The 27,958-nt window shown below is 30.7% G+C and overlaps 2 protein-coding genes and 1 long non-coding RNA gene across 6 annotated transcripts in view; 1 reads left to right on the forward strand and 2 right to left on the reverse strand.

Annotated features, from left to right (window-relative positions):
• Positions 1-27,958, reverse strand: part of LOC149031140 (CCR4-NOT transcription complex subunit 6-like) — a 174,431-nt gene that overhangs the window by 90,486 nt on the left and 55,987 nt on the right. The gene's annotated exons all lie outside the window — the stretch shown is intronic.
• On the forward strand, positions 5,562-10,492 carry LOC107069551 (uncharacterized). 2 transcript variants are annotated; one of them, XR_016178009.1, is made up of 4 exons: positions 5,562-6,099; positions 6,266-6,507; positions 7,006-7,228; positions 9,541-10,492. It is a non-coding gene; the product is annotated as an uncharacterized LOC107069551 (long non-coding RNA). The 2 variants fall into 2 exon arrangements; XR_016178010.1 differs by lacking the exon at positions 6,266-6,507.
• Positions 16,099-27,908, reverse strand: LOC149031141 (uncharacterized). Its single transcript, XM_089176592.1, is given in 4 exon segments — positions 16,099-24,694; positions 24,697-24,992; positions 24,995-26,001; positions 26,003-27,908. Coding segments are annotated over 4 exon segments (2,418 nt in total). The 5' UTR covers positions 26,965-27,908; the 3' UTR covers positions 16,099-24,541.

Genomic DNA, 27,958 nt, shown 5'->3' on the forward strand with positions numbered 1-27,958 from the left:
CCACCCAAACCACCCCTATCTTCTCTACTACTATTCTCTTTTTATATCTCTCTCAACAAGTCTCGACGCATTTTTCTCTACTAGGCGCATAAACACGACAGGCTTGAAATGCATATACCCAGTGATACCCGTGTTACGAGAATAGAACAAAAATGAGCAAAGTAGCAAAAAGCAAAAGGATAAAAAAATAAAAAGAAAGAAGATGCTCAGCGTTTGCTTGCAAAAAGCAAAAAGTGATATCCCCTTTTATTTAATTTTTATTCCCATTTCTTTTTTCAATTCTTTTGCTTTCTTTCATTTTTTCCTTTACTATTTTTTTCTTTTTGAAATGGCACTATATGTGCGGCACCCGTGTCAAATATTAACCGTGAAGCAAAGCAAGCAAGCAGGTAGGTAGGTAGGTAGGCAGGTAGGCAACCATACTCTGCAAGTATGAGACCGAACAATGGCTAATGGACAATAATACCACTGTTTCCTGACGGACGAGAACGTACACTACTCTTCCTCCCTGGTGCACTGTCACGTTCTGACAATTTTCATGCAACGCCCACTTGCACTCGTCGTGTGTCATTCCCCGTACCTCGCAAAACCACGTCTGTTACTCATCTATCTATCTATCCATCTATCTATCTATGGTTTTCTATCCTTTCTACCATTTTTTTTTCTATGAAAGTTTATACAATATTCCCATTTCGATACCACCCCCATATGTCATTCTCGATGAACGATATACACGCATACACGCATATATATATGCAGATATAGACGTACAAAATTTACAAGATATCAAAAAGAATACTAGGAACAAAAACACAATGACAAAATAAAAATGTAGAGACAAGAAAATATACTGGACGCATGTATCCGGGGTGTGTATTGTATACACTGCATACTTTTTTCTGTTTCATCCATCTACTTTTATACTCCCACACTAACACCATCACCCATCAACCCTTTAAATTTCAATCTATCTTACTTTTCTATATATTTTTCTTTTTATTATATTTGCTCCCTTTTTTTTATTCTTTTTTATCTGTCAGACGATTAAATTGGTTTTTGTTTTTAAATTACTACTTTTCGTGATACTTTTGAATGTAGAATGATTAAACTAGTAATATTGTTACTTAATACATGTTTTGTTTTTTTTAACTACCAAATTATTTATCAATGAGTATGATAATTAAGATACTATTAGACACTTAAATAAAAAAAATACAATTAAATTCTTTTAAACGCGCTTAACACTTATATTTTAATTCTAAATTTTCTTTTCTTTATTTCTAGGTGACAATCTCGTTACCGTTCTATCAATCGGAAAAATACATTCGGAATAGAAATAGACGTAGTAAGAAAAAAAATTTCTAAATAAATTCAAACTGACCACAATCCTTTCTCCTCTAACCCGAGATCATCTCGTCCACCAACCAACTAACCAACCAACCAACCAACAGCTGGTACGAGAAGTTTCTTCATTGGGAAAGTTCCTTCCTACGGAAACGAATTTTCTCGTCAAGCGAAAGAAAAAGAAACAAAAAATAAAAAGAAAATAAGAGAAAGAAAGAGACAGAGAGAGAAAATATCGATCGATGTGGTTGGAAGTGGGGAAGAAGGGGGAAAAAGTAGGGGATCGATACGTCACGTTAGAAAACTTTCCGAAACCTGTAGAGAGATTTTTTTTTAATCCCCGTAAAGTGGGAAAAGATAGGACAGGGTATGGGATTTCTATGGGGAGGAGAAAATAAGAAAAAAAAAAGAAAGGAATATAAATGGAACGACTAATGAGTTTAAACGTATGAAAAAGAAAAATAATAAAAAAAAGGAAATTGGATAAAAAAAAATATGACACCATGAACTAATTGATCGACCGTATCGTAACGTATGGGCATTAAGGCTATTTTATGTTAAAAAGTATAGTGCACATACTGATTAATGGGTGCATCGACATCATCATCATCATTCATTACATTTTAGCCTCGTAGGGAATTGCGAAAGCGTGCCGTGTCAAAGCAAGTGCGAAATCAATCGTAGTAACAGGTCGATGCACCGTACCCAGAATGTGTGTATGTATGTGTATGTGTTTTATATACGTGTGAATCGGAATTATTGGTTCTCTATGAATGTTTAATAACGTAACGTAGAACATATCGTAGTATAACGTTTACAAAGTAAGAAGAATATACGTTTTGTATGCATATATTAATATTGATGAGTAATACGTAGTTAATGATGCTTTAGGATAATACAAATAAATATATATATATATGTATATATATATTGATTTTTATATCAAATAAATAATAATTGGATAAATAAATAAATTCAAATATTTTATAAAAAGAATATACATTCATAAGAAGTGTATGCATGTTTAGTAAGATACTAGTCAGTAATATTTCAATTAAATACTTCAGTATAATATAAAATAATGTTATAAGTAATTTTTAAATATTTATAAACAATAAAATATTTTTTAAATTTGTTTCTTTTTTCACCTACACTTAAATACTAGTACATAATATTTAATTAAGTGTCTTAGTATAATATAAAATAATCGGAAAAGTATTTTTAAACAAATATTTCTTGTGAATATATTTTTTATTTTAATTAAACTTAAAATAACAATCAGTTTATAGTCTTTACCCTTCTTTCAAAGGTTCCTTCTTACTTTCCTAACTAGGTCGTGTACTTTTTATCAAAAATTCTCTGGAATTTCAACATACATGCAGTCACCCATCCATGTACTAAACGTTGATTTAACTTCAATGATCTTATGAGAACTATTTTGTCAATGTGTCTACATCATTTTTATAAAATACGAAATAAAAATAGACGGAAAGAAACTAAAAAAAAAAAGAAAAGGATTCCAAAAAAAAAATTGAATTTATATTCAGGAGAAAAAAAAACTCGTAGGGTAAGCTAGTAAAAAATGAAAATATTTGATAAAATTCGAGCCACCTGAACAATACCTACACATTTATACACACATACACATATATATATATATATACAAATAAACGTAACAAATTGCTTTTTATGGTGACATCGGAAAGGTATAATAAAGAATGAAAAAAGATCCAAAAAAAAAAATGAAAGAAAGAGAAGGGAAAAAAAGGGGAACGAGCGTGAGGCTTGCACATCCTCCAATCGAACTTTATACCCACATACATCTATATACATACACATATATAAATTCATATATATATCTATACATACATATACATGCGTAATCAGCCGTGTCGCGTATACGCGTGCGCGACAAGTTCTATTAACCGCAGGCGGATTGAGTTCGTTGGTAGGCAGAGAGCCCGATGAAACATGAAATTGCAGCTGAATGGAATGGTAATGAAATGGAGGTGATTCCGGGTGTATATATATATGTATATATACGTATATGTGTGTGTGTTAGTGCAACGAAAGAGCGAAGAGAGACAACCCCATTCCGTTTCCTATATCCATACGTGTATTTTGTTCGGTTGCCAATGTTGAAAAGAGAAGATGAATACACACAGATAAAAGGGAAGAGAAAGGGTGAAAAGAGAAAGAGTAATAATAATAGTAGTAGTAGTAGTCCACGTAACAGCTGATGATGGGAAATTCGCGAAAGGCCTTGTCACGCGTTTCAAACGCTTTTATTGCAATTCCCCCACTCTGTCTATCTTTCACCTCCCACCTACACCCCATCGTTAAAATGAGTAGGGTGTCCGGTAGGATATTTTGCAAGATATTACAGTAAAAATATATTTTCGTATAATTTAAATGAAATTTCTATCTCTCATATGTGATATTTGAATAATTTACTTATTTAATAAATTTAATATTTATTTATTTTTTTATTAAAAAAATAGCAGAAGCAAAATTGTACACCTAATACAAAATAATAAATTTAATTAAATTCAATATATTTTAATATATAAAAGTATTGTGTATCCCTTAATATTAACTAATTATTAATTAAATTAAATAATTAATTTATAAAAGAATCCAATAGTGTTACTAATTACTATTGAAAATGATTTTCAAATATTATAGATGACTCATGCAAAAAAGAATTTAAAAACAAGTTACTACTATGATGAATAAAACTCATTTGAAAAAATAAAAATAAAGAAAAAAGAAATGTGTGATATCAAAATTGGAAGAAGAAAGATGTGTGTGTGTGTGTGTGTGCATGAGTGTGTGTTGAAAAAAAAATGGTTAAAGAAGAAAATAAACTAGTAGCGCCCACCTCCATACGAATTATTTTAGCAAAGCGACGAGGAAATTGCAACGATCTCAATTTCCGTGGCACGCATCACCACCGGTCTACATATATGTGTACATAAATATATATATGTATGTATGTGTGTATTTGTATTTGAACGTGAATCAGGGCCGACGATAGCTCGACTCGATCCGCTTCGATACGCTTCCCTAACGTTGTATGCTTTTCTTTAGAACCTGAACATCTCGTTTCTCTACTTTTTACTTCTTCTATTTCATCTTCTTTTTATTTTTATTTTTTTTTCTTCTTTGAAGTGTTCGTTTCTTAACACCAAGCAACTGTGACCAACGATGACGACTGTATCGAAATAATCGAGAAATCATAGGGGAACCGGTGCTTTATGCCGAAATAAATTACTGTGTTATTTTATTTTTTATTTTTTCTTCTTCCTATTTCTATTTCTTCAACATCCAAAAGTATATATATATTATCATGACGTACGTAGTAAACGTGTAAGTTAACCAGTTGACTAATTTGACTAGTATACCTCTCATGAATAAAATGTTATGACCATTATTGGTTATTTAAATTGTAATTATTGTAAAAAAAAAAAAAAAAAAAAAACATAAACATAATCTCAAATTTTAAAATTAGTATAAAAGAAATTCAAGATTTGTCAATTACTATTTTATTTTTATTTTTAAAGTTCATTTTAACCTCAAAAAAAAGAAACTCGTAATCGATCGATCGTAACGACACACAACGGTGCACATTAAAAAAAAAAAAAAAATCGCGCCACAATTTAACTGATTACAGAAACAATTTTTACTAGAATATAAATTATCAATTATTTATTAATTTTATCTTGACAAAAAATTCGCCAAATACGTAAAGTACCCTTATTTAACAATCGTCTCGTAAGAAAAAAAAAAAAAAAAAAACAAAGAATCTACTAACAAAATTGTTCCGATTGAATAAATAACAGGTAATATTAAATACAATTAAGAATCGTATAATGTAGTCATCCTTTCTCACTGTAAAAAAAAAAAAAATAAATAAATAATAAATATAATAAATACCTGAGAAATATTTATTAACTCCAATTATAGGATATCGGATAGATTGCTATTAAATTTAATGAAATGTAAAACGTAAGACCATCTTCTCCGATACGAGTTAAAAATAATCTCCTATTTCTCTCTCTCTCTCTCTCTCTCTCTCTCTCTCTCTCTCTCTCTCTCTCTTTATCTTTGTCTCTGTCTCTCTTTTTTTAATCCTCTTTTCTACGACACGGTTTTACGTAAGCTAAACGTTCACAGCGTGGGGCAATGATAAACAAAACGGAGTACCTACTTGGCATAAATCGAGCTCGATCCGTTAAATCGATATATCGGTGTGGCATTTCCGTGGCGAATCCGATGCAAACGGTGGGGGAAGGAGAGGAACGGGGATGGGAGGAAGGGGGGGACTTAGGGTATTACCATAAACCTTCTTCGACGTATTCCACGCAGTCACTTCGACGCATGTGGACCAAGAGTAAAATAAATATATAAACTTAGCGAACAAGAGAAAGATAGAAATAAATAAAATAAAGTAAAGTAAAGTAAGAAGAAAATATACGAAGAATAATAGTAGTAGTAGTAGTAGTAGTAGTGGTAGTAGTTGTACCACACACGTCGAGATCTTTGCCACCAACTCGTAATTTGCATCTTGCTACGGTTTTATCGTACAAAAGAATAAAAAAATAAAAGAAGGAATGAATGAATAAAAGAAATCATTCGACTACGATCCCGTAACCTTTCTGTTTGTAAATCCGATTTACCCAAAGTGTATGTGTGTGTGTGTGTGTGTGTACGTGTGTAATGTCCACAAGAGATAAGAAGATCAGATAAGTATCGGTTAGTATACTTTCTCACATTTGATAGGATAAAATGATTTTTTGACATTGTTTTTCCTTTAAAGATATGTTCAATACTACGATGATGACTATGATTATAAGATTTTAAATTGAAGGATTTTGTATTTAGTTGTTTTTTATTTTTTTTTTTTTGTTTATAAATTCAGCCTTGCACGTTTGAAAACAACAAGAACAACCAACCAACAACCATGGAATTTGAGATTAACCTACGTCAAAAATACAAAAGGAATAATTTAAAACGTTCGTGTATACGTACAACCAACCCAACTAAACCCATCCCCACTCTTTGGGGTATTTTCTCTCTTAAATCCGATTATCGACGGTGTCTCTGGGTTCTCTCTCGAGCTTACCGGTCGGCTTTGTCAAGTTTTCTTTGCATGTGAGAATTGTATGTGTCTGTTATATATATATATGTGTATTTTGTATATGTGTGTTTTGCGTTTTACGTTACATCCACTTGTGTTTCGTGATCTGTCCAATATCGGTTATATTTCAAAATTTTTTTCTATATTTTTGTTATATACTATTATTTATGAACAATATCATTATTTCTAATAACATTACAAACAATTTATTCTATTATAATAATAATAATAATAATAATGATGTTAATAATTATTTATTTATTTATTAACAAGCTTGAACAATCTGTTTGTAATATTATTATGTTATTAATTAATACACGAGTCATTAAATAATTTTCGTATTAATTTTATCTAAAAAGATAATTATCTAAAAAATTTAAATTATTTTAATACTTCAAACCATCAAGTTGTTTAATCTATCTCAACTACATAAATGGGGTGCGATTAGATAAAGAATTTGTTGAAATTACAAAAATAGAATGAATATGTGTGTGTGTATATATATGTGTACTCTATTTCAGATAGGAAGAATCGGTATAGACGATAAAAGCATGGGAAACCGAAAGGGGGAGACTGAGGGGGGGAGGGACTGATATCTCAACAGAGAAACTTCGAATTCTTTCACAAGAGTGTCGTTGAACGTGCTCGATTGGTGTTATCTCAATATGTCCGTCGTTCGAGAAAATACGAGGAAAAAGGGCTCGAGAGATGAGAGTGGCCCTTTAGGTTTACTTCGTAGAACAAGTATGTAATAACAACACGTTTAACAAAGTTAACTGTAACAATAAAATTAAAACGTCTATTTTGTTATATCTATTTTTATTACAATACTTATATTATTTGCAATTGCAATAATATCAATTATATATAGGGTGTCATGTAAAAAAATAAAAGTAATCTTGAAAAACTTATTGCTAATAAAAAATAACTATCGAACAAATTCAAAACTAATTCAAATACAAATTTAGATCAATCAAATTAAACAAATATAATACATGGATAAAATTACTCGTAAATTTGAGAAGACAAAAAAGAAAATGAAATCAAATACCGCAAACCCCTACTACCGTAAAAAAAATAAAATTAATCTTCGTATCTCTCGTACTACGTACTATTAAAGAATAACTAAATAAATAAAAAAAAGAATTAAAATGTATGAGATAGAACAAAAAAAATGTTTGATATATATATTTTTTTTTTTTTTACATAGAAAAATATATTTCATATATATATATATATACAAAAAAATAACGAATCAGAGTAAACCTGGGTAGTATATGGTACGGTAGATTAGGCAAGCAGTATAGGCAGAATAAATAAATAAGAAAAAAATGGAAAAGTGTAGAGGAAAACGGTGGTGTATGAGGGGTGTGTAGGGGTGAAAGGAGGGATTGGCTTAAAACGGATGGAAATCGGGTCTCGTTAGTAAGCTAGCAATTCTAGTAGCAATTTCGTGTACCTGTTCGCACCAGACGAAAAGGACGAATGAGAGAACTGGGTTGGGTGGGGACTGGCATTGGGTGTTTCTACCAAGCCTTGAGGCTCATTCGTTCCACGTGCGCTTGTGCAATTAACAATACCGTACACAACACCAATACCATCTTCTCACGTTACTATATATATATAGTGTTTATATATACTGTATATTATATAACACGTAATGCCATGTTTATTAGATCGAGAATATCAGAATTAAATCATTCCAGTAATTAATACAACCCTTTTTCTTTTTTTATTTAAATATAGTATCGAGTCACAATAGGTGAATTAAAATAAAATAATAATAAAATAAAGTAACTTTTAGTAGAGAAATAAAAAGTAGTCCCATCTAAACCCCGCCCCGTCCACGATATACAACAGGCACGACTTTTCAAGAAGTGAACCACATTTGCAAACAAACTGGCTTCATTCTAATACGCCATGTCGCAAATAAAAGCAAAAAAAAAATAGAAGAAAATAAAATAGAAAGAGAAGGTGGTAGTTGTGGTGGTAGTGGTAGAATGATATCAACGAATTGCAAATAAGGACAACGTAAAAACGTGATAAAGATTACAAGACGAGATTATTTCTTATCAAGAGTATAATATATTTCTTGTGCTACCTGTAAACGATATTTCTTACTAAAAAAACAAGTAGAAATAGAAAGAAAGAAACACACAGTTTGTTGGATAAAATATTACATCATTTTATGTACTAACTTTTCTAACTTCTTTTTTTTTTTTTTAATTCATACTACAAATCATACGGAATTATGTTGATAAACTTGGTCGGTTGGTTGGTTGCTTATTGACTAATTAATATATTCTAACACTCCCAAACTCCACCATAGTTATCCTTAGAGAGAAAGGATTAGGAATCGTCTAGAAGGTATAACGATATGCATAGCCTAACAATCAGTGACAAGGGTTGCAATATAACAATTATAACAAACAGTAGTACTAATATATTATCATGCAAATGTAATTTAGAAACAAACCAACGAAGTTATTATATCATTTGCAATAGTAAAACTCAACAAATAATTCCGGTGGTTCTACATTGATGACATGTGAAAACTTTTGGGTAAGTGCTGGTGGTTTCACGTTGGTGCCATTCGGAAATTATCGTGCAAGAGGCATATATATATAAAATAATAATATATAATTAAAAAATACTAAAATAAATTTAAACGATAGTTGTTAAAATATAATCAACTTAGTAAGGTGCAACTAATTTCCTAAGATTCTAACGATAATAATAATAATAATAATTGAACTATAATATAAGAAATCCAATTTACGCGTTAATTCTTGCATCTAATTAGACGCTTGGTCGCCTTCCCTTTCTTGCACGTGTTGGCAGTCAGTGATCGCAGTTTAGAATCAAGCCAAGCTTTTCTCAACCACCACCATCACCACCACTACTACTACCATTACCACCCACACCCACACTATTTAACTTGGTCTTTCACCTTCTTGCCAACCTCTTACCCTCACTCTCTCTCTCTCTCTTTCTCTCGTTTTCTCTTATTCTCTTTCTTGTCTATTTATCTCTCATGCTGTCTTTCTCTTCAACAGTGCTAAACGAGCTACACTTGCCAAGGAAGAAACCGAGAAATCCACTGCAATGCGCCCACGCGTCGGCTAAAACTCTTGGCGCGACCTCACGATTTAATTAGCTCCCAGATACCTTCCCCTTTTCATCCCCTACACCCCTTATTCTCTAAATTCTACCTTCATACTTTCCTTTCCATCTTCCTCTTACCGCCCAAACTCAAATCTCCGTTTACAAACTGCCATATTATTCTTATTTTTCTTTCTCTATCTCTCCTTTCTTCTTTTTCTATAAAAATATTTCAATGACAATTAATGTTAATAATAATAATAATAATAATTGAAATGTTAATATTTCAAGTGTATTCAAAAATTTACTGAATTATATACTTTAATAGTAACATAAATATATACATATATATATTATTAAGTAATAATTATTACTGTAAGTCGAATAAAAGTGGCACGAAAAATGCCCAAAATAAAAAAAGTAGTAAAAAAATGACGTAACAGTATCATTGAGTGATCCTTTTATTATATATTACAACGTTATATTCAGATTCATCTCAGCGAAACGAGATCAACGTTGGAGAGCATAATCGATAGTCGATATTACGCGTATTACTCGTCATTAATAACGGATATATGTTCCTCTCGTAGCTACTACTCGTGCTTATCAATCTTTATATTCTACACAAGTATGTTCAACATTTCTTATTCGTTTACAAAAAGAAAAAAAAAGAAAAACGATAAACGATTTCTGTCCTTAATTAATATAACGTTAAACATTGAAACGTATTATTTCATGTGATCATTATAAAATATATGTTTCTAAAAGATGATACATGTAAACGTAGTGTCCCATTTAAATCAATCCGTTAATACAGAGTGATTCACTAGCTTTTGCAGCGTAAATAGCTCCGAAAATATGACAGTAACAGAAAAGTGGATAAGCAGAAATTGCATGAAAAATTCAGGACTACAATATGACATTAGTATTTTTATGCTATGTTGAATCATTTTCAAGATTTATCGGTCAACATTGTTTTTTTTAATAGAATGTTATATTTTAATACTCATTTTCGGTTAGCGGCTTTCAAAACGAATCCAACAATATGCCACATGACATATAAAACCTGACAATAACCAAGAAAAACAGTTCGGAAAGTATCTTCACCGTCTTTTGTTGAAACAACTGAAGGTTGTCGCAATGCGCACGCAACCCCGACGCGACCACGACGCCGCCTGATGTGGAAAAGCTGTAATGTATCCGCCCGTATTTTTTTGCAAATTTTGACCACTTCTGACCTACAAAAATATTAATGTCGCATATTGTTGGATTCGTCTTGAAAGCTGCTATCCAAAAATAAGTATCAAAGTATAACATTGTATTTAAAAATACAAAGTTGACCAATAAATCTCAAAAATGACTCAGCCTAGCAAAAAAATATTAAAGTCATATTGTAGTCCTAAATTTTTCATGCAACTTTGTTCTTATCAACTTTGTGGTTACAATCATAATTTCGGAACTTTACAGGTGGCAAGCGCACTGTATATCTTTAAAATTGTTCATGATTCAAAAAACAATTTATTTAACAAAAGTAGAATGATTTAAAAATATAGGATACCTATTTATTTTATATTATTAGTTAACACATAATCGTATAATTATTTTTTTACGAATAAAAACTTACATAAACCATTTAATTTTTATTTATCAACAACAATATCAAATATATTTAAATAAATCTATTTAAATAGGAACACCCTGTGTATATATAAATTACTATTTCACATATTTAACTATACCTATCTACCTACTTTAAAATTATTATCAAAACTAGAATGATATGTAAATTATTTTTTTACCTTTCCCTTCGTTCACGTTCCTTCATTTTTTTTTCTTACCTTTCTTGATTCATTCGTTTCTTCTTGTTCGATCAATCGATCAAAACTATAGATTCGTTTTAAGTTTATCAAAAAAAAAAAAAAATGATAAAAGAAGCCGTTCCATCTGATTAGGAAGAACCTGATTTAAATCCAGAACGAAAAACGTGCCTTAGCTGTGCAGATAGCGGATGGTTGTACGAGAAATACATCTTGAATGTTCAGATACGACGAGTTCATTTATGAATTACACATACATATATACGTATGTGTGTGTGTATGTATTTTATAGTAAAACGATCGAAGAGGATGTGTCGTTTAACTGCCCACTGAAATCGACCTACTTATTTTGAATATCTAATCGAACATACGATGATATTCGCACACAATTTTAACATAACATAATTTCAATCATAGACACACATACACACACAGACAATTTTCCATAAGAAATTTCTCTAACGACAGGAATAATAACGAATAATAATAATAATAATAATAATAATAATAATAATAATAATAATAATAATAATAATAATAATAATAATAATGATAATAATAATAATAACTATGATCATTTCGACAACGGGCCGTTCAAAATTACCTTTTTGATTATAGTCACCCGTTATAATATTCGTATGCAACGAATAGACTCGCGGACCGTAAGGTATTATGCAAAACAGTCACGAGGGAAATTAAAACTTAACTTGATAAGAGTATATTATCAGTTTGTTTTCTCCTCCCTCAGCCCCTCCCCCACTCAAACCCCCATGAAATATTATATTACCTATCAATTGATGTGATTTTCAAATACAAAAGAACAGATCATAGATAATATTGTTTCTTTTTTTGTTTACGAGTAATGTTGATTTTAAAATATTATTTTAATACAATGTTTCTTTTTGTAGATTAAAAAAACCCTAAACCCCATAACTGTTGTTTTCCAAAAAAAAGAAAAAGGAGTATAAAAATCGCAGAATAAAACGTCCCTTTTTTCACGTTGCATTTAATCCACGAAATGGATTTTGAAATTCGAAAGAAACGATCTTTGGGGGTTGAAAGTTTTCAAAGATAAAGTTTCTTAACCATTAAGAGAGAAAATATCTTTTTTGATATCTAAGAATACCTTAAGGTAAAACTTTTATAGTAGTATTCTACTTAATCGTAATAATTGACTAGATTAGTGAAGTGAAGAGGCGTGTGTCGGCTTCATCAAGATAGTAGATTCGTTAGTAAAGGATAATCTAGTCATAGAAGGGTTTGTTAATCCGGTCAAGTTCCAATCATCATCCATGAATTCCGTTCGGACTTTCCAGTCAGCTAACATAAGAGATCAACGTATAGACAAACTAAGAAAATATATTTTTATATATAAAAATACAGTGCAACATTGTTGGTTTCTAATGAAGATCTAAACTAAGATTTCATCTTAATGATTTATTATTTTGAGATTATCTAAGTCTCAAGGTTTTGTAAATTTTCAATAGATAGCACTGTATCACTATTCAATTATTTCAATTTACTATTTTGTGTGTTGGTATAATTTACTAAATTGTTTAGAATTATATTAAACTAACATTTTCTGACAAAGCCACAGCAAGGCGTCGCCAAAGCATCCTACTATATATATGTATATATCTTATCTCAGTATAATTTCTTACATACTCGAATATCCGAGTTATCGAGAGGAGAACGACTAGCGGGAAGACGAGTCTCACGTAATTGATAAAAATGATAACGCGTCACGAACGTACCGTTTATCGAAGCTTCTAACACGTCGTAAAACGTCAAGCATATAAGTTGGTCGCATTTTGCTATTAGGCTAATTCACGTTGAAACATAAGAATATATTTAACAACCCATTTACTTTAATTATCTGTCTATTATTTTGCATGATTTCAAAATGAACAAAAACAAACCTAATGAATGACATCTTTTATTCTCATATGAATTAGAAAATTTTATAATTGTCCATCATGTATTTGCAGTGAAGTTATTATAATTTAATTATAAAAAACATAATTTACTAAACAAGTGTAGGTCCTATTGAAAGTAAAATATTTATGTATAGTGTGATACTTATAAATATAACGAACATATATACATGGTGATCCACCAGCTCTTACCATCTAAAAAGCTCCGAAAGTATGAAAGTAGCAGTAAAAACAATACAACAAAAGTTGCATGAAAAATTAAGGACTACAATATGACTTTAATATTTTTTTGCTAGATTAATTCATTTTCGAGATTTATTAGTCAACTTTGTTTTTTTAAATAGAATGTTATATTTTAGTACTTATTTTCGGATAGCGGCTTTCAAAACGAATCCAATGATATGCAACATTAATATTTTTGAACGTCAAAAATGGTCAAAATTTGCTAAAAAGTACGGCCGGATACATTACAGCTTTTCTGCATCAGGTGGCGTCGTGGTCGCGTCATCCTTCAATTGTTTCGACAAAAGACGGTGCAGATACTTTCCAAATTGTTTTTATTGGTTATTGTCAGGTTTTATATGTCATGTGGCATATCGTTGGATTCGTCTTGAAAGCCGCTAACCGAAAATAAGTATTAAAGTATAAAATTGTATTTAAATAAACAAAGTTGACCGATAAATCTTAAAAATGACTCAACATAGCATATTAATACTAATGTCATATTGTAGTCCTGAGATTTTCATGCAATTTCTGCTTATCCACTTTTCTTTTACGATCATACTTTCGGAGATATTGAGGTGCCTGGTGAAACACCCTGTATATATAGTTACAATATGTACATCCTATGTTTAACTATATAAGTGCAACGTGTCAGCAACAGGCCAGGTGGTTAGAACGAATGTAACACGATAACAGAGACGCATAAGTACAGACGGAATGTCAAGTCAACCGGTTGGTTAGTTCGTTGGTTGGTTGGTTGGTTGGTTGGTTAGTCGCCTACTTGATACTAACGTTGCTATGACCATTAGTCAAACATAACTATAATATTATAATACCATTCACGTTTCCATCTACTAATACGTGTTTTATCTTACCTTCTTAGTTTAAACCTTGACGTTCTAATTATTCTATGACTATTTTATATTTACTATTATAACGTGGTCGATAATAACATGGTTTTTATGTTTTCTTTATTACACTTTGATAAGATAAAGAAGAAATACAAACAAAAAAGAAGAAAAAATACTTGAGAAGCAAATAAGAAAAAAAATGTTATAAAAGAAAACACGTGTAGTATAACGTGAACCATTATAAAGTATAGTTCTTCGTAAATTACGTCAATCTAAAAAAAAAAAAGGTTTTTCTAATATTATAAATTATTTCTTTGTTATGATTAATTTTTCTTGTCAAATCTAAACAAATTTTGCTAAGATATTTTAATGTATTTGCATTATTTAAATATCAAATCTTTTTTATCACAGCATATAATAATTGAGAACATTTCTATTCGATTGTTTTTTATTTTTTTTTTTACCAAGTATATCATTTAAAAATTATTTAGTACATATAAATACACTAGACTAAAACAATGTACATATTTTCAAAATATTTTGCATTAACGTTGAAATAAAAATTCCAAAAAATAAAATAAAAATCAAGTTCTAAAAAGTTTCAAGTAAAGTAAGTTAAGTTGAAAGTTTATTCTGGTACAAGTATCGATCTCCTTGGTTGTTTTCAACGTTAACCAACGATTTCCACGCTCGTTATCAGAAACTTTATCTTTTTTTTATTCTAGTTTTTTTCCCCCCCCTAGTCCACTAGAACTTACGTAGAAAAGAAGACTCGTATATTTTCCTCAAGAATCTTAAGATTTACTTTCACAATTAGAACCAAACATAAGTATATACTTTGAGTGTGTTAAGTTCTATTGAAATGACTTCAATCTTGTTCTAACAATTTTTATCTGTGAATACAAAGTCGAAATATTTCCCTCATTCCCTTTAAACCCTTTCCTTGTTAAGACCCTTCTTTCTTTGTCTTCTTAGTTCCACTTCCTACCCTACTTCTATTATAAATTCTGTCACGTTGATAAAAAGATAAAAAAATAAAAAGCAGAGAAAATATAAAAAAAAATCTTTTCAAAGGTAAATGTAAATTAATAATGCATAAATATGTACATATATTAATTATAATAATAATAATTATAAAAATTATAATATATAAACCCTTTTAAACTTCTCTAGAATTGAAAATTTGTATTTATATCAAATGATCCATTTCATGAATAAATTTGATTCGTTCCTGATAAAAATAAAATTGAGGGATGAAGGATTTATTATATAATTTTTTTAAATGAATAATTAAATACTCCTTATTTATAAATAGTAATAGTAGTATGCTTTATTTCCACTGCTTATCTAAATTTTTCTCTGAATTACGTACACACGTACGTACGTAAGTAACGTGAATGTGTGTGCGCGCGTGTATGCTTGTATTTTTAACGCATATATATACATACATACGTTTTTTTATATATATATCATTCTCTCTCTTTTTAATTTTTACTTTTGTTTAATGAAAAGTTTAGTGTCTAAACACGTGACAAAATCAAGTACAAAACATGAATGAAAAATGTTAATTAATCTTCAATGCGTATATAGTGGGTTGTTGTTTGTTTGTGGTAGATTAGAGATTGGTTATGGGGGTTTAGAAGGAAGAAAGGGAAAAGGGAAAGGGTTTGAAGAAAAAAGCTCGGTGATTAAGTTCACAGTATTTATGGAATACAAGCGGAGTGTGAAAAACGCAGATTCAAATTGGTTATATTCGATGAACCTACGATCGAAAGGTTCATTCTTTTATTCTATTAGTTTTTTTTTATTTTTATTTTTTTTCATATATATATTCGATCTCTCTTTCTTTTACAGACTCATACACACACACACACACTGACAGACAGATACTTTTACAATTTAGAGATTCGTTCATTGGACCATTCCAAATTAACTTACACAATTTTTGTCCCCCCCCGCATAAACTTTTGCACAAGTTTTATTTATATAAATCTCAACTGTTCATTTCATCATTCGTATTTTAAATATTTGTTGAATTTAATATTGACAAAATTGTTCTGTAAATAAACTTCGTCGAAGAAAAGTTAGAAAAGTTAAACGCTCGAGCAAAATTAGAGAGAAGTTTAGGAAGGAAATGGAAATAAATAAATAAATATTTAATAATTAATTAATCGTTCGTGAATTTTGTTTTTGTTAAATAAACATTTTATTTAATTTTCTATTTCCTATTTTTCACAGAAAAAAAAAAATTATAAAAACTTCAATTAACTAATCGTCGTGGATTTTGTTTTCATTTTGTTTAAATAACCGTTCTATTAAATTTTCTGTTTTCTATTTTTGTTCACAGAAAAAAGAAAACCAACAAATTATTATAATTTAATAAAAATAAAATGAAAATTATAAAAATCACAATTTAAGTAAACATTAAAAATATTTTGTTGCAAGGAAAATTGTTAGAGGATGAAACAAATATAAAATTATTTCATTTGTTTGCAAAAGTTAAAGTAAAATTAAATACCTCTGTAATAAAAAAAAAAACAAAAAAAGAAAAGAAATAATCTGACCTATTTTAAATATCATTTATTTATTTCTCTCTCTCTCTCTCTCTCTCTCTCTCTCTCTCTTTATATTTATATATCTGTCTTTTATTTTTTATTCACTTTATTTCACATTTTTCATTTCATTTTCATACATTATACTCTTACTCTTCCATCAAACGAAATTCGCGTTAAAGTGTGCAGTAGCAGCAAAAGAAAAAAATTAGAAATAAATTTTCATTAAACGTATATATATATATATAACATAGTTATTTTCAAAAATAGTAAACGTAGTTTTATCAAAGAACGTAAACGACGACCATTAAAGTGCAAAATTGATGTTTCTCTCATTTTCTTTCTTTTTCATGTTAAAATAATTAGAACAGGGAAAGGAATAAGCAATAGTATCGAGAAGTTTAATAAACTTCGTACCTATCAACCATTCTTTATATTTTTTTCTTTAACCTTTCCTTTTTATTTTTTTATTTCCATGATTTTTTTTTTCAAATTTTACCACCAATTCCTCGCATGAACAAACGCAATAATTAATTTTCCCCCTGGTAAGTATATCGAACCAACACGCATTTCCGGTTCCAATGGTTAGGTTCGTCGATAATACTGTTTTAGTAAAACCCGTAGCAAGAAATCCTCAGTAAAAGGAAGTTGAAAACGATTTCCTTAGCTATTTCTTTTTTTGTTGTTTTATTATTTCATATATTCGTCGATGTTGTGTTCGCACTTCGAGTTAATTTGCATTTCTCGCGATTAACGAGCTCGTTAATAAACGGAGAGCCATGTTTTCTTTTGGTTTCTCTATTTTCTTTATTTATTAGTAAGATAAGTAACCAATCACTATATACATATATATGATACAGAATGTTTCAGAATAACTATTAATAATTTTTAAACGAAATGACGTGAAATTAATTAAAATGTTACTGTTTTTTCGAATGAAATATTACAAAATTTTTATCTCACATGTGTTAATAATTATTGTAGTTAATCTAATAAATAAATGAACATTAAGAAACGAATAATAATAAAAAAAAGGTAACTACATCATCAAATAATAATTTTACAAATTTTCTTTTTCATTACCTATTATTTATACCTATGAAAAGTGTAGAAAAAAAAGAAAAAGAAGAACTGAAAACAAAGAAAAAATGGATCAATAAATACGAAGAAACATAAAAATAATAAAAAAGGAACGACCAATTCTTGTCGCAATTTTATGTATTCTTATTTAATAAAAACGAATCAACTTGAGAATATATTTAAATTAATTAATTTAGTATGCAACTGGAATAAGTTATATTACTTAAGTGATATGTACCACAATGTTCCTGAATATCTTGCAACATATATATGTATATGTACCGGGTGATTCACCAGCACTAGCAACCTAAATATCTCCGAAAGTATGACAGTACCAGTAAAGTAGATAAGGAAAAATTCTGGATTACAACATAAAATTACCAGTTTTTTGATAGAATGAATCATTTACAAGATTTATTAGTCAACTTTGTTTTTTTAAATACAATGATATACTTTAATACTTATATTCGGATAGCGGCTTTCAAGACGAATCCAATGATATGCAACACTAATATTTTTGAAGCTCAAAAATGGTCAAAATTTGCGAAAAAGTACGGCCGGACTCATTGCAGCTTTTCCGCGTCAGGTGGCGGCGTGGTCGCATCAGGGTTGCGTGCGCATTGCGACAACCTTCAGTTGTTTCAACAAAAGACGGTAAAGATACTTTCCGAACTGTTTTTCTTGGTTATTATCAAGTTTTATATGTCATGTTGCATATCGTTGGATTCGTCTTTTAAGCCGCTATCCGAATATAAGTATTAAAATGTACCATTGTATTTAAAAATATAAAGTTGATCCCTATATCTCAGAAATTATTAAACCTATCAAAAAAATACTAATGTCATATTGTAGTCCTGAATTTTTCATGCAAGTTTTTCATATTCACTTTTCTGTTAGGATCATATTTTCGGAGCTATTTAAGTAGCAAGAGCTGATGAATCACTTTGTATATGTATGTATACTAATATATATATACATATATATGCACATTGAAGAGAAATTTACAAGAGAAGAAGAGGAGTGCCAGCGTTAATGATGCATCATTAATTTCAAACGTTAATTTCGTACGTGCGATCGGACCTTGAACTAAAGGGAAGCCCTTATCCATTCATTAAAGTTTGGTAATGCTGGATAATAAGCCACCACCATTCTCTCTCCTCCCTCAACACGTAACATTGACGATCGTTTCATGGAAGAAGACCTAATTTTCTAACAGGTACGAAAGAAACCAACGCTAATGAGCTTCGTTTCTTTTTTTTTTCTTCTCTTTTCCAATTTTTTTTTTTCGAAACCACTTTTTTCTTCTTCTGCTGATTCTTCTTATTTTTCCTGATTTTATTTGTTTTTCTTTTTTACTTTGTAGAATAGATTAGTGTTCGTTTTAAATTGCATGATTAGATAAAAGTATTATTTATGGTGGTAGTGGGACAGTTATAGGGTTGAATGATAAATATAAATGTGTTAAAAATTTATCTTAAATGTGTTACCAATTGAATTTTGTGAGAAAATCGATTAGATCAATTAAAATAGGACAAAGAGAAATGTGTACGTGAGTGTGTAGGTTATTTAAATTTCTATTGTTATTTTATCACGAGAATAATAATTTATAATAATAATAATTATTATTATATAACACGAGTCTTGTATATATATCATAAAATATAATAATGTAAAATTATTATACAAATATAATAATCAATCTTGATTAATTTATTCCTTACATATTATGCTATAGAATTATCATTATTTTTTTAATTTCATATACATGAAAATATAATGGAACCGTATATTATTGAAAGAAAAAATAAAAAATAAAAAATAAAAAAAGAGGAAACTCGAGCTTTCCAGATTTTTCTTTGAAAGAAGAAAAATGAAAAGATAAAAAAGAAAAACAGAAAGAAAAAAAAAAGAAATAGTAACATAAAGCAAAAGACGAGATGATATCGTGTTACTCACTCGATGTCAATCTGTGCAGAACGAAAAACGACCCTCGGTGTATTTACTCAGCGTGATGGATTAATTACAGAAAAGAAAACTCGAAAGATGCGGGGATGAAGCGTAGAGTGAAGAGGGAAAAAGACTGTCTAGAAAATATGAAGGATAAAATAGAAGAAGAAAAAAAGTAGGAAATATAAAAAGTATGAGCAAAGAAGTTTCTTTCCCTCACACCTCTCCTTCCATCGCATTCTCCCACTAGATTGACGTGGGAGGATCATAATGCTTCGTCAAACTCACACGTGAAACTATATGATTGGTTGGAAATAAATCTGAAGATCATTTAGAAGATGATCTCGTAAAAGAAAGGGGAGAGGGCGTTTGAAATACCCTAAAAGTTAATCAAACAATTTTTACAACATAAACAAAAATTTGTTTTGTTAATAAAAACATAAAGTAAATATTTGCAATACATTTTTTATCAACGAATTAATAAAAAATCTTCACTTAAATAAATAAATAATATTTCGTGATGATTAAAAAAATATATAAAACATACACACACACATGTGTGTATGTGTGTATTAATTTTTTTCAATAATATTTTTGTTGGATTTGCGAAGGAGTATTGAAAAAAAAAAAAACTGAATATTTCTTGCTAGTCATCATCTTATTTTATATTTTTATTTAATAATTATGCATCGTACGAACCCTAAACACTAAATCTCGCACGAATTTCATTTGTTTTTTTTTAATCATTTTCTTTTCTTTTACCAGGGGAAAAAAGCGTACATTTTTATTTTCGTGACAGGATTTTTAAATAAAATTCAAGAGAAATAATTAATACTTTTTGGTCGTTATTATGTTTTTTTTTTTTCTTCTAATTGAAACAAAATGTATTTGTAATAAAAAAATTCTGAATTATAATATAGAGGATAATTTTTGTTCTATAATATATTCATTTGTTTTTTTTCTTTTTTTCTTAAATTTTTATCTACGAATGAAATAATTTATTTAATTAGACATTGATGAAGATGCTTTCTTTTTTTTTTTTTTATATAGGTTTTTAAAAGGCACAAAATGCGATTTTAACATTAACGTATAATCATTTTTTCTTATTTCGTTTTTTTTTTTTTTTTTTTTAACTTTATCTTTATGAAATAAAATACAAATATCATTCTCACATCATTTATCGATCGTATATAAGAGTTTATTTTATTTTAAACGAATAAATAATTAATGAAAAAAAAAAAACTATTCTTCGTTTATAATAAATGAATAAACACATTCAACATATTTATTTCTTTTTCTTTCCATATTCTCTCTTTATTATTTCTTTTTATTCTTCTTCTTCTTCTTCTTCTTCTTCTTCTTCTTTTCGTCAACGAAGCTAAGCAACAAACAAAAAATAGAAAAGGCTCGAAGTTTTATAATAATAATAATTTTTTTTTTTTGTTTTGTTTATAATTCTCGTCGGTGTTTAAATATCTTATCTCTCTTTTATCTCAATTATTCGCACATATTTTAAACATAACATTCTCTTTTTCATTCTTACTTTTCATACTAATCAATAATTTGCGAGTTCCCAACGAAACATTTTTCAATCATTGATTTTCTTCCCTCCAAACCACCCCCCCTCCCTCACCCCTCCCCATTAGCGTGTCAATTAATTATTAGCAATAAAACTTGCTACCATTTTTAATTTCTCCCTTTTTACATTTACATTTACATTTACATTTACATTTACTTTTATTTTTATTTTTATTTTTATTTTTATTTTTTATTTTTATTTCATTCTCTTATTCAGAGATTTACAAAAAGAGAAAGAGAAATAATAAAAGGTAATTAATTGTGAAAAGAAAAAAAATGAAATAAACAAAAAAACCACGTTGTTTACATCGCAGTTAATTGTTTCAGGTTCGATTTTTTTTTTTTTTTTTTAACAACAACAACAACGTTAACAATCTTTCTTTCTCTCTTTCTCTTTTTTATTCTCAGGAATAATTTATTTACACATATAAACAACAAAGAATGATCTAAAAAGAATCAAATTGTGTGTTCACGATCTTAAAATCTACAAAACTTACGATCTAAACGAAATAAGAATTTATTTATTTTTTTTTTTTAAACAACGTGCATCCCTACGTGCATTTTCATTAAAAAAAAAAGCAAATTATGTTTTTTATACACTTTCTTTTTCTCACAAAACACACACATACACGAAACACACTTTGTTTCTTTCGTTTCTAATTTTTTTTGTCCATTTGCAAAAAACAAAGATCTCAAAAAACAATAAGGGAAAAATCACACACGCTGAATAAAACAACAACCCCTTTCCTAATCCTTACTTTTTAAAAAGTCTGAAGAATAGAAAAACGAAAAGGGATGAAAATCTTCGATAGTTGTATTCGTCGGGAACTCACACAGAAAAACAAAAACCAAAAAAAAATGTTCAATGATCGAGCACAGATCGTCCAGCAGGGATTTACTTGTCACAAAGTTGAAAAAAACGAATCAAACAATTGGGGATTATTAAAAAATTGTTTTAATAATCAATTTCTCTTTCTCTTCATATATATATAATATATATATATATATGTAATATATATATATATTATATATATATTTATAATAATCGTATTGATTCGTTTCATTCTAAAAACGTTTTACGATTAATACGTTTATATATACGAGTAAATCCGTGAGGCGACCATTTTTTTTTTTTTTTTTTTTTAATTCTAAGATACATACATATATTTTATTATTATTATTTTTATTATTATTAATTTTTTTTTATACATACATATATATAGATAAATATATATGTACGTATAAAGTGACGCATGAACACCTGATTAATAATCAGGGGGACAATAATTAATTTATGCCCTACGAGTTATACACCTACAATCCACCCTATCCCCACACCCCAATTCCCAACCCTTTTCCTTCACAACTAATAAATATTTCAATCGAACTCCAAGAAATAAGGATTGTATATATATATATTAAAATATCGACTATATATATATATATATGTCTGAGATCGATGGAAATGGATTTTTTGTTTATTTTATTTTTCTGCGAGTTCTTTTTCAAGTTTCAACAAAAGAACATTGAGATAAATAATAAAAAGATAATTGATAACAAGTAATATATGTATATGAATTTTAACACGTTCGTAAATCAAATAATTTTCTTGTATTTTATGTGACACGCGTATTATATTGTTAATAATTAAATTAAATAATTTTTTGAAATAATTATACCATTTAATTATTAATTTTTATTAATAAGAATATCTGCTTTAAAAAATTAATAAACAACATATGACCCAAAAAAATTGATTTACAAACATCTGTCCAATATATATATACATATATATTATTCTTTTTAATTATTGTTCCCCCTCGTAGAGCTAACAATTTGCAATAAAAAAAATATTACAATAATAGTAGAATAATTGTGTTCGTAATCGGCTGATGAAAAAAAGTATTAAACAAGGGTGACGAGGGAAAAATGGGGATTTAAAGGAGGGTTTAGACTGCACTGCGCGATTCGTGAGTTCTCTCGGAAAAAAAAAGGGTGGAAAGAAAGGAAGGAAAAGGGTTGATGTGAGGGGTGGGGTTGGTCACAGACACGAGGTTTTGCGCGTGTGTTTTGTTCATCTCGGTGCGATTTTCCGTGGACCATTTTCTACGCTTTTATAATCGTTTCGTCGATTAATCACTAGATCACCGTTTTTTTGTTTCTCTGTTCTTTTGTTTTGTTTTTTAAAACACCATTTTGTTTCTTCCCGTTGAAGATTTCGCGTTGTTGTTTTGTCAAGAAGCTAAAGTGTTTTGTTGTTTTTTTTTTTTTTCCTTTGAAAAGTGCAATTATTTTTATCCCAAGTTTTATTGTTAGTTTTCTTTCATTCATTTCTTTTTTGTTTACTTTTCAATAACCATAATCATTTTATTATACCGCAAACATACAAGATTTTATATATTATAAGTGTATATTCATTTTCATCGAATTTTTTTCACATGATTTCCCTCTCTCCCCTCCCCCTCCCCTCCTCCTCTTCACCAATCCAGAAGTTGACAACATTTTACGATGAAGAAAACTTTGAAACGAATGAAATAACTGAACGTTTGTCTCTCTTTCTTACTGTCTGTGTGTGTTTTTCTTCTTTCAGTGTAGGCTTGTCACGTACACTACGTGTATACTACTTGCACCGTTAGGAGGAATTCTTTCAACTCCCCACTAAACTTGACTACTACTTCTTCTTTCTCTTCTTATTCTTATTCTTCTTTTCTTCGTGATGTTACGGCACGTGTACGTTTCGTTGCAGCATTTTCTTCTTCAGTATAGATCTAGTTACTAGATTTCACGAATCGTTTCACGTTTCATTCCGTTTAGTTTGTTTCACCAACAAACAATAATGTTCATCTATTTCTCATGAATCTTCTTTCATTCAAACATAGACCCCCCATTTAATTTTTATTCTTTTCATTCATTACTTTACATCATACATTCAAATAGGAATTTTGTCAACCCACACAAACTAAAAATTCAATCACTACTCCTCGGCTTGTAACAAACTTCGAAAATCCTGTTGAAGTTTTGACTCGTGGTAACTCCAGATATCATTGAAATCTTCCTCATCTTCCTCAATGAATATAGATTTGTTGTCATCGTCGATATTAATGGAAGATGATGTCCTAGGATTAGGTGTGATGGTGAATAAAATTTGATTTCCAAGTCCCGATGACCATTGGGTGAGGTAACAATTTCTGTGGATACTTCTAAACCCTTAGAAGTGGGCGAGTTAGGTGAATTATTTGAATTACCGTTGGTCGTGGATACGTTAGAAGTGCCGTTTGTTGTACCAGCGGATGCCGTGGTATCACCATGCCAAAACGTTCCACCGCAACGTTTGCCATTTTCAGATTGACCCCTGTCACCGATCACGCCAACGTCTCTATTGGGTACTGTGGTAATTTCTTCGCTGAAGTAACTCGTTGGATCACCCAACTACGCCTTAAAATTACCGAGGTGCCAGTAGTAGAAGATGTTGGTGCATCCCGTTCCGATCTCGTCAAACGTGGACATTCAACGTCGAATAATCTTTCGATCGTTCCTTGCTGTTGCTGTTGATGATGATGTTGATGTTGATGCTGATGATGATGTTGGTGATGATCTTGACAACCCAGAGACGTACCACCACCACGTGACAAAAAGATTTGTTGTTGAGTAGAAGTGTATTGATTAACTGGACAAAAATCGTTACACGTTGGTGCAGTTAAATAAGGTGAATATCCATTTTGATCAACGTCCCATATTAATCCGGACGGATCGCAATAACGACACTGACATAATCCCAATCCGTCGGTAAAACTACCATCCTCGCAATTTACAGGTGCATCGTTGTATTCCTGATGAATGTAACGAGATGCAACATTGTTGTTGTTGTTGTTGTTATTATTATTGTTGTTATTACTAACTACGTGATGATGGTGATGATGATGATGATGATGATGACTATGCGGCCTGTAAATTGCTTTAGACTGAATCGTTCGCATCGTGCCCGGCACTACGACGTTTCTGTTGTCGTCCAGCACTTTCACTTGCACGTGCCGATGCGCGTACCTCTGTTGCCTGATGTCGGCAATGGCCTGCACGGAAGACACCTGCGCCCGGCAAGAACCGTAAACACTTTCCCCGCCGATGGGTGGTCTTCTGTGGTTTCTCTGTTGTACCGAACCACTTTCGTATCTTTGTTGATCGTAACAACTAACCGATACGTAGGGTTTCAACGACATCACATGATTGGAATGTTCGTTAACGGCACCGTTTGGACTCGTTCGTTGTTGCTGTTGGTGATTATGATGATTATGATTATTATGATGATGATGATGATTATGATTCTGTTGCTGATGTTGTTGCTGTTGTTGCTGCTGCTTTTGCTGCTGCTGTTGTTGAGATTCTTCTGATTTGGTTAACATCGTTGTCGTAGTAGTCGTCGTTGTTGTCGTCGTGAGACGTCGTCATCGTTGTCGTAGTTGAACTAGCATCCATCGATGACGTTGTTATCCCACCGTTAGGTGGTTTCCTATCTTTCTTTCTACGTTTTCGTGGTTTTATTATTCGCGGCAAACTATTTTCCGAATTATTAGATCCAGAACTTTCATCGCTAGCGATACTCAATGAATCAATGTTGGCGATATTTGTCCCCGTCGAATCTTTGGAAGAAACGTTGGAACAATCGCCACCCTTGCCGTTAGTCGTCTGAACAGCCTTTTTCGTAGAATCCATTGGTCTCCTGGGTCGAGGAGGTGCTGGACATCTCGTTGATCCGTTGGTAGGACCGTTCATCGTACTGTTCATCGTGTTAACCGATGAATTTCCATTAACGTGAACGTAACCACCGACCGCGAGATTGTTGCTGCTGGGAATTCCGTTGCTTCCAAGGCCGACACTCGAGTTACCAACATGTATTTTGCCGCGATTGTGAAATCGACCGGCTAGAATCAATGGTGCACCTTGTGTGTGAATGGCTAATCTTGAAAGGGGACTTTTGTGCAGGTGTCCTCCGTTCAGCTGCTGTTGTTGTTGCTGTTGTGACTGTTGCTGCTGCTGGTGCTGTTGTGGTTGCAGTTGTTGTGGTTGTTGTTCACAAGCTTGCGATTGTTGTTGTTGTCCAACCGAATTAGACAAACCTTGATTACATCTACGAGGACTGGATGTCATCGAAATGAGTGGAGCACCCGCCCAACCACCAGAAACCGTACCGTATTGCATAGAACATTGTTCCCCACCGTTACCATAATTCTGTCCACCAGTAGTATAAGAAACTTTCGTATTATTTTTAGCCCGTAAATTATTTTGATCCTGTTTTTTCCCAATTATCGTTTTATGCGTTCCGTTACGAACACTGGACGATATCAAACAGCTACCAATGTAACGCTCCACCTCCAGGGTGCCCTGTGAGCCTGGGCTCATCTTACAATAGGCTACTACTTTTTGAATAGGCCTTTTTATCACCTTATTATCGTCAACGATTCTTAGCAAATAATGATTATTATTATTATTATTAGCTTAGAACCGGGACACACATTTCACCGTTTTATCGAAATAATGTGAAACCTTCCTTCCTCTTCCAATTTTTCATATATTATCCTTTTTTTATCTCATTTATATCATATATATAATTTTTTTCTTCTATCACTCAAGAAGAAAATAGGAAGGAGGAAGATGAGGAATAAACGATCACAGAACACTCAACACCACTGACCCAGTTTTCTTCTTTACGCGTCTTTCCTCTCGGCATCTTCACGAGCCAAGTGTACTCGATCTAGCCCATGATGTATGTGTCCTCGATTAATATACGTATTACTCGATGGAAAATGATCTTTTGACAAAAATTATAATTACAAAAAATAAAAAAATAAAAATTTCAAAAAAATCAGTAAAAAGAAATCGGAGAGACAAGAGAAAAACAAAAGAGAAAAGAAAAGTTGAAAAACAAAAGAATTAAAAATAAATGAAAAAGAAAAGAAAAAAAATGTTGAAAATAAAAAGAGGGAGATATATAAATAGATAATGCAAGAAATATTATTATGTATCAATTTGTCGCGAATAAAAATTTGAAACGTTTGAATAAAACCGTTTATTCTACTTAAAACTTGAATACAAACGGATATCTCCCTAAGACCGTACGAAACCACGGCTGGAACGATACTGAGAGACTACTAGCTCGGTTGAGCGCGCCTCTACACAACGTCTCTCTCTCTCTCTCTCTTTCACTCTCTCTCTCTCTCTTTTCCGAGTAACTTCGACGTGGGGAGGTCTCCCCACCTTTAGCTCCGCCGAACACACCGGAGAGTACCAGTACCAGCACCGGCAGCAGCACTAGTACCAGCACCAGCGGCAGCAGCAGCAGCAGCAGCAGTAGAACCTCCACCACCACCGTCACCAATACCACCACCACCACCAC

Source organism: Polistes dominula, unplaced genomic scaffold (assembly GCF_049000335.1).
Source record: "Polistes dominula isolate Pdom_NZ unplaced genomic scaffold, Pdom_raw_medaka contig_80, whole genome shotgun sequence".
Classification (NCBI taxonomy): domain Eukaryota; kingdom Metazoa; phylum Arthropoda; class Insecta; order Hymenoptera; family Vespidae; genus Polistes; species Polistes dominula.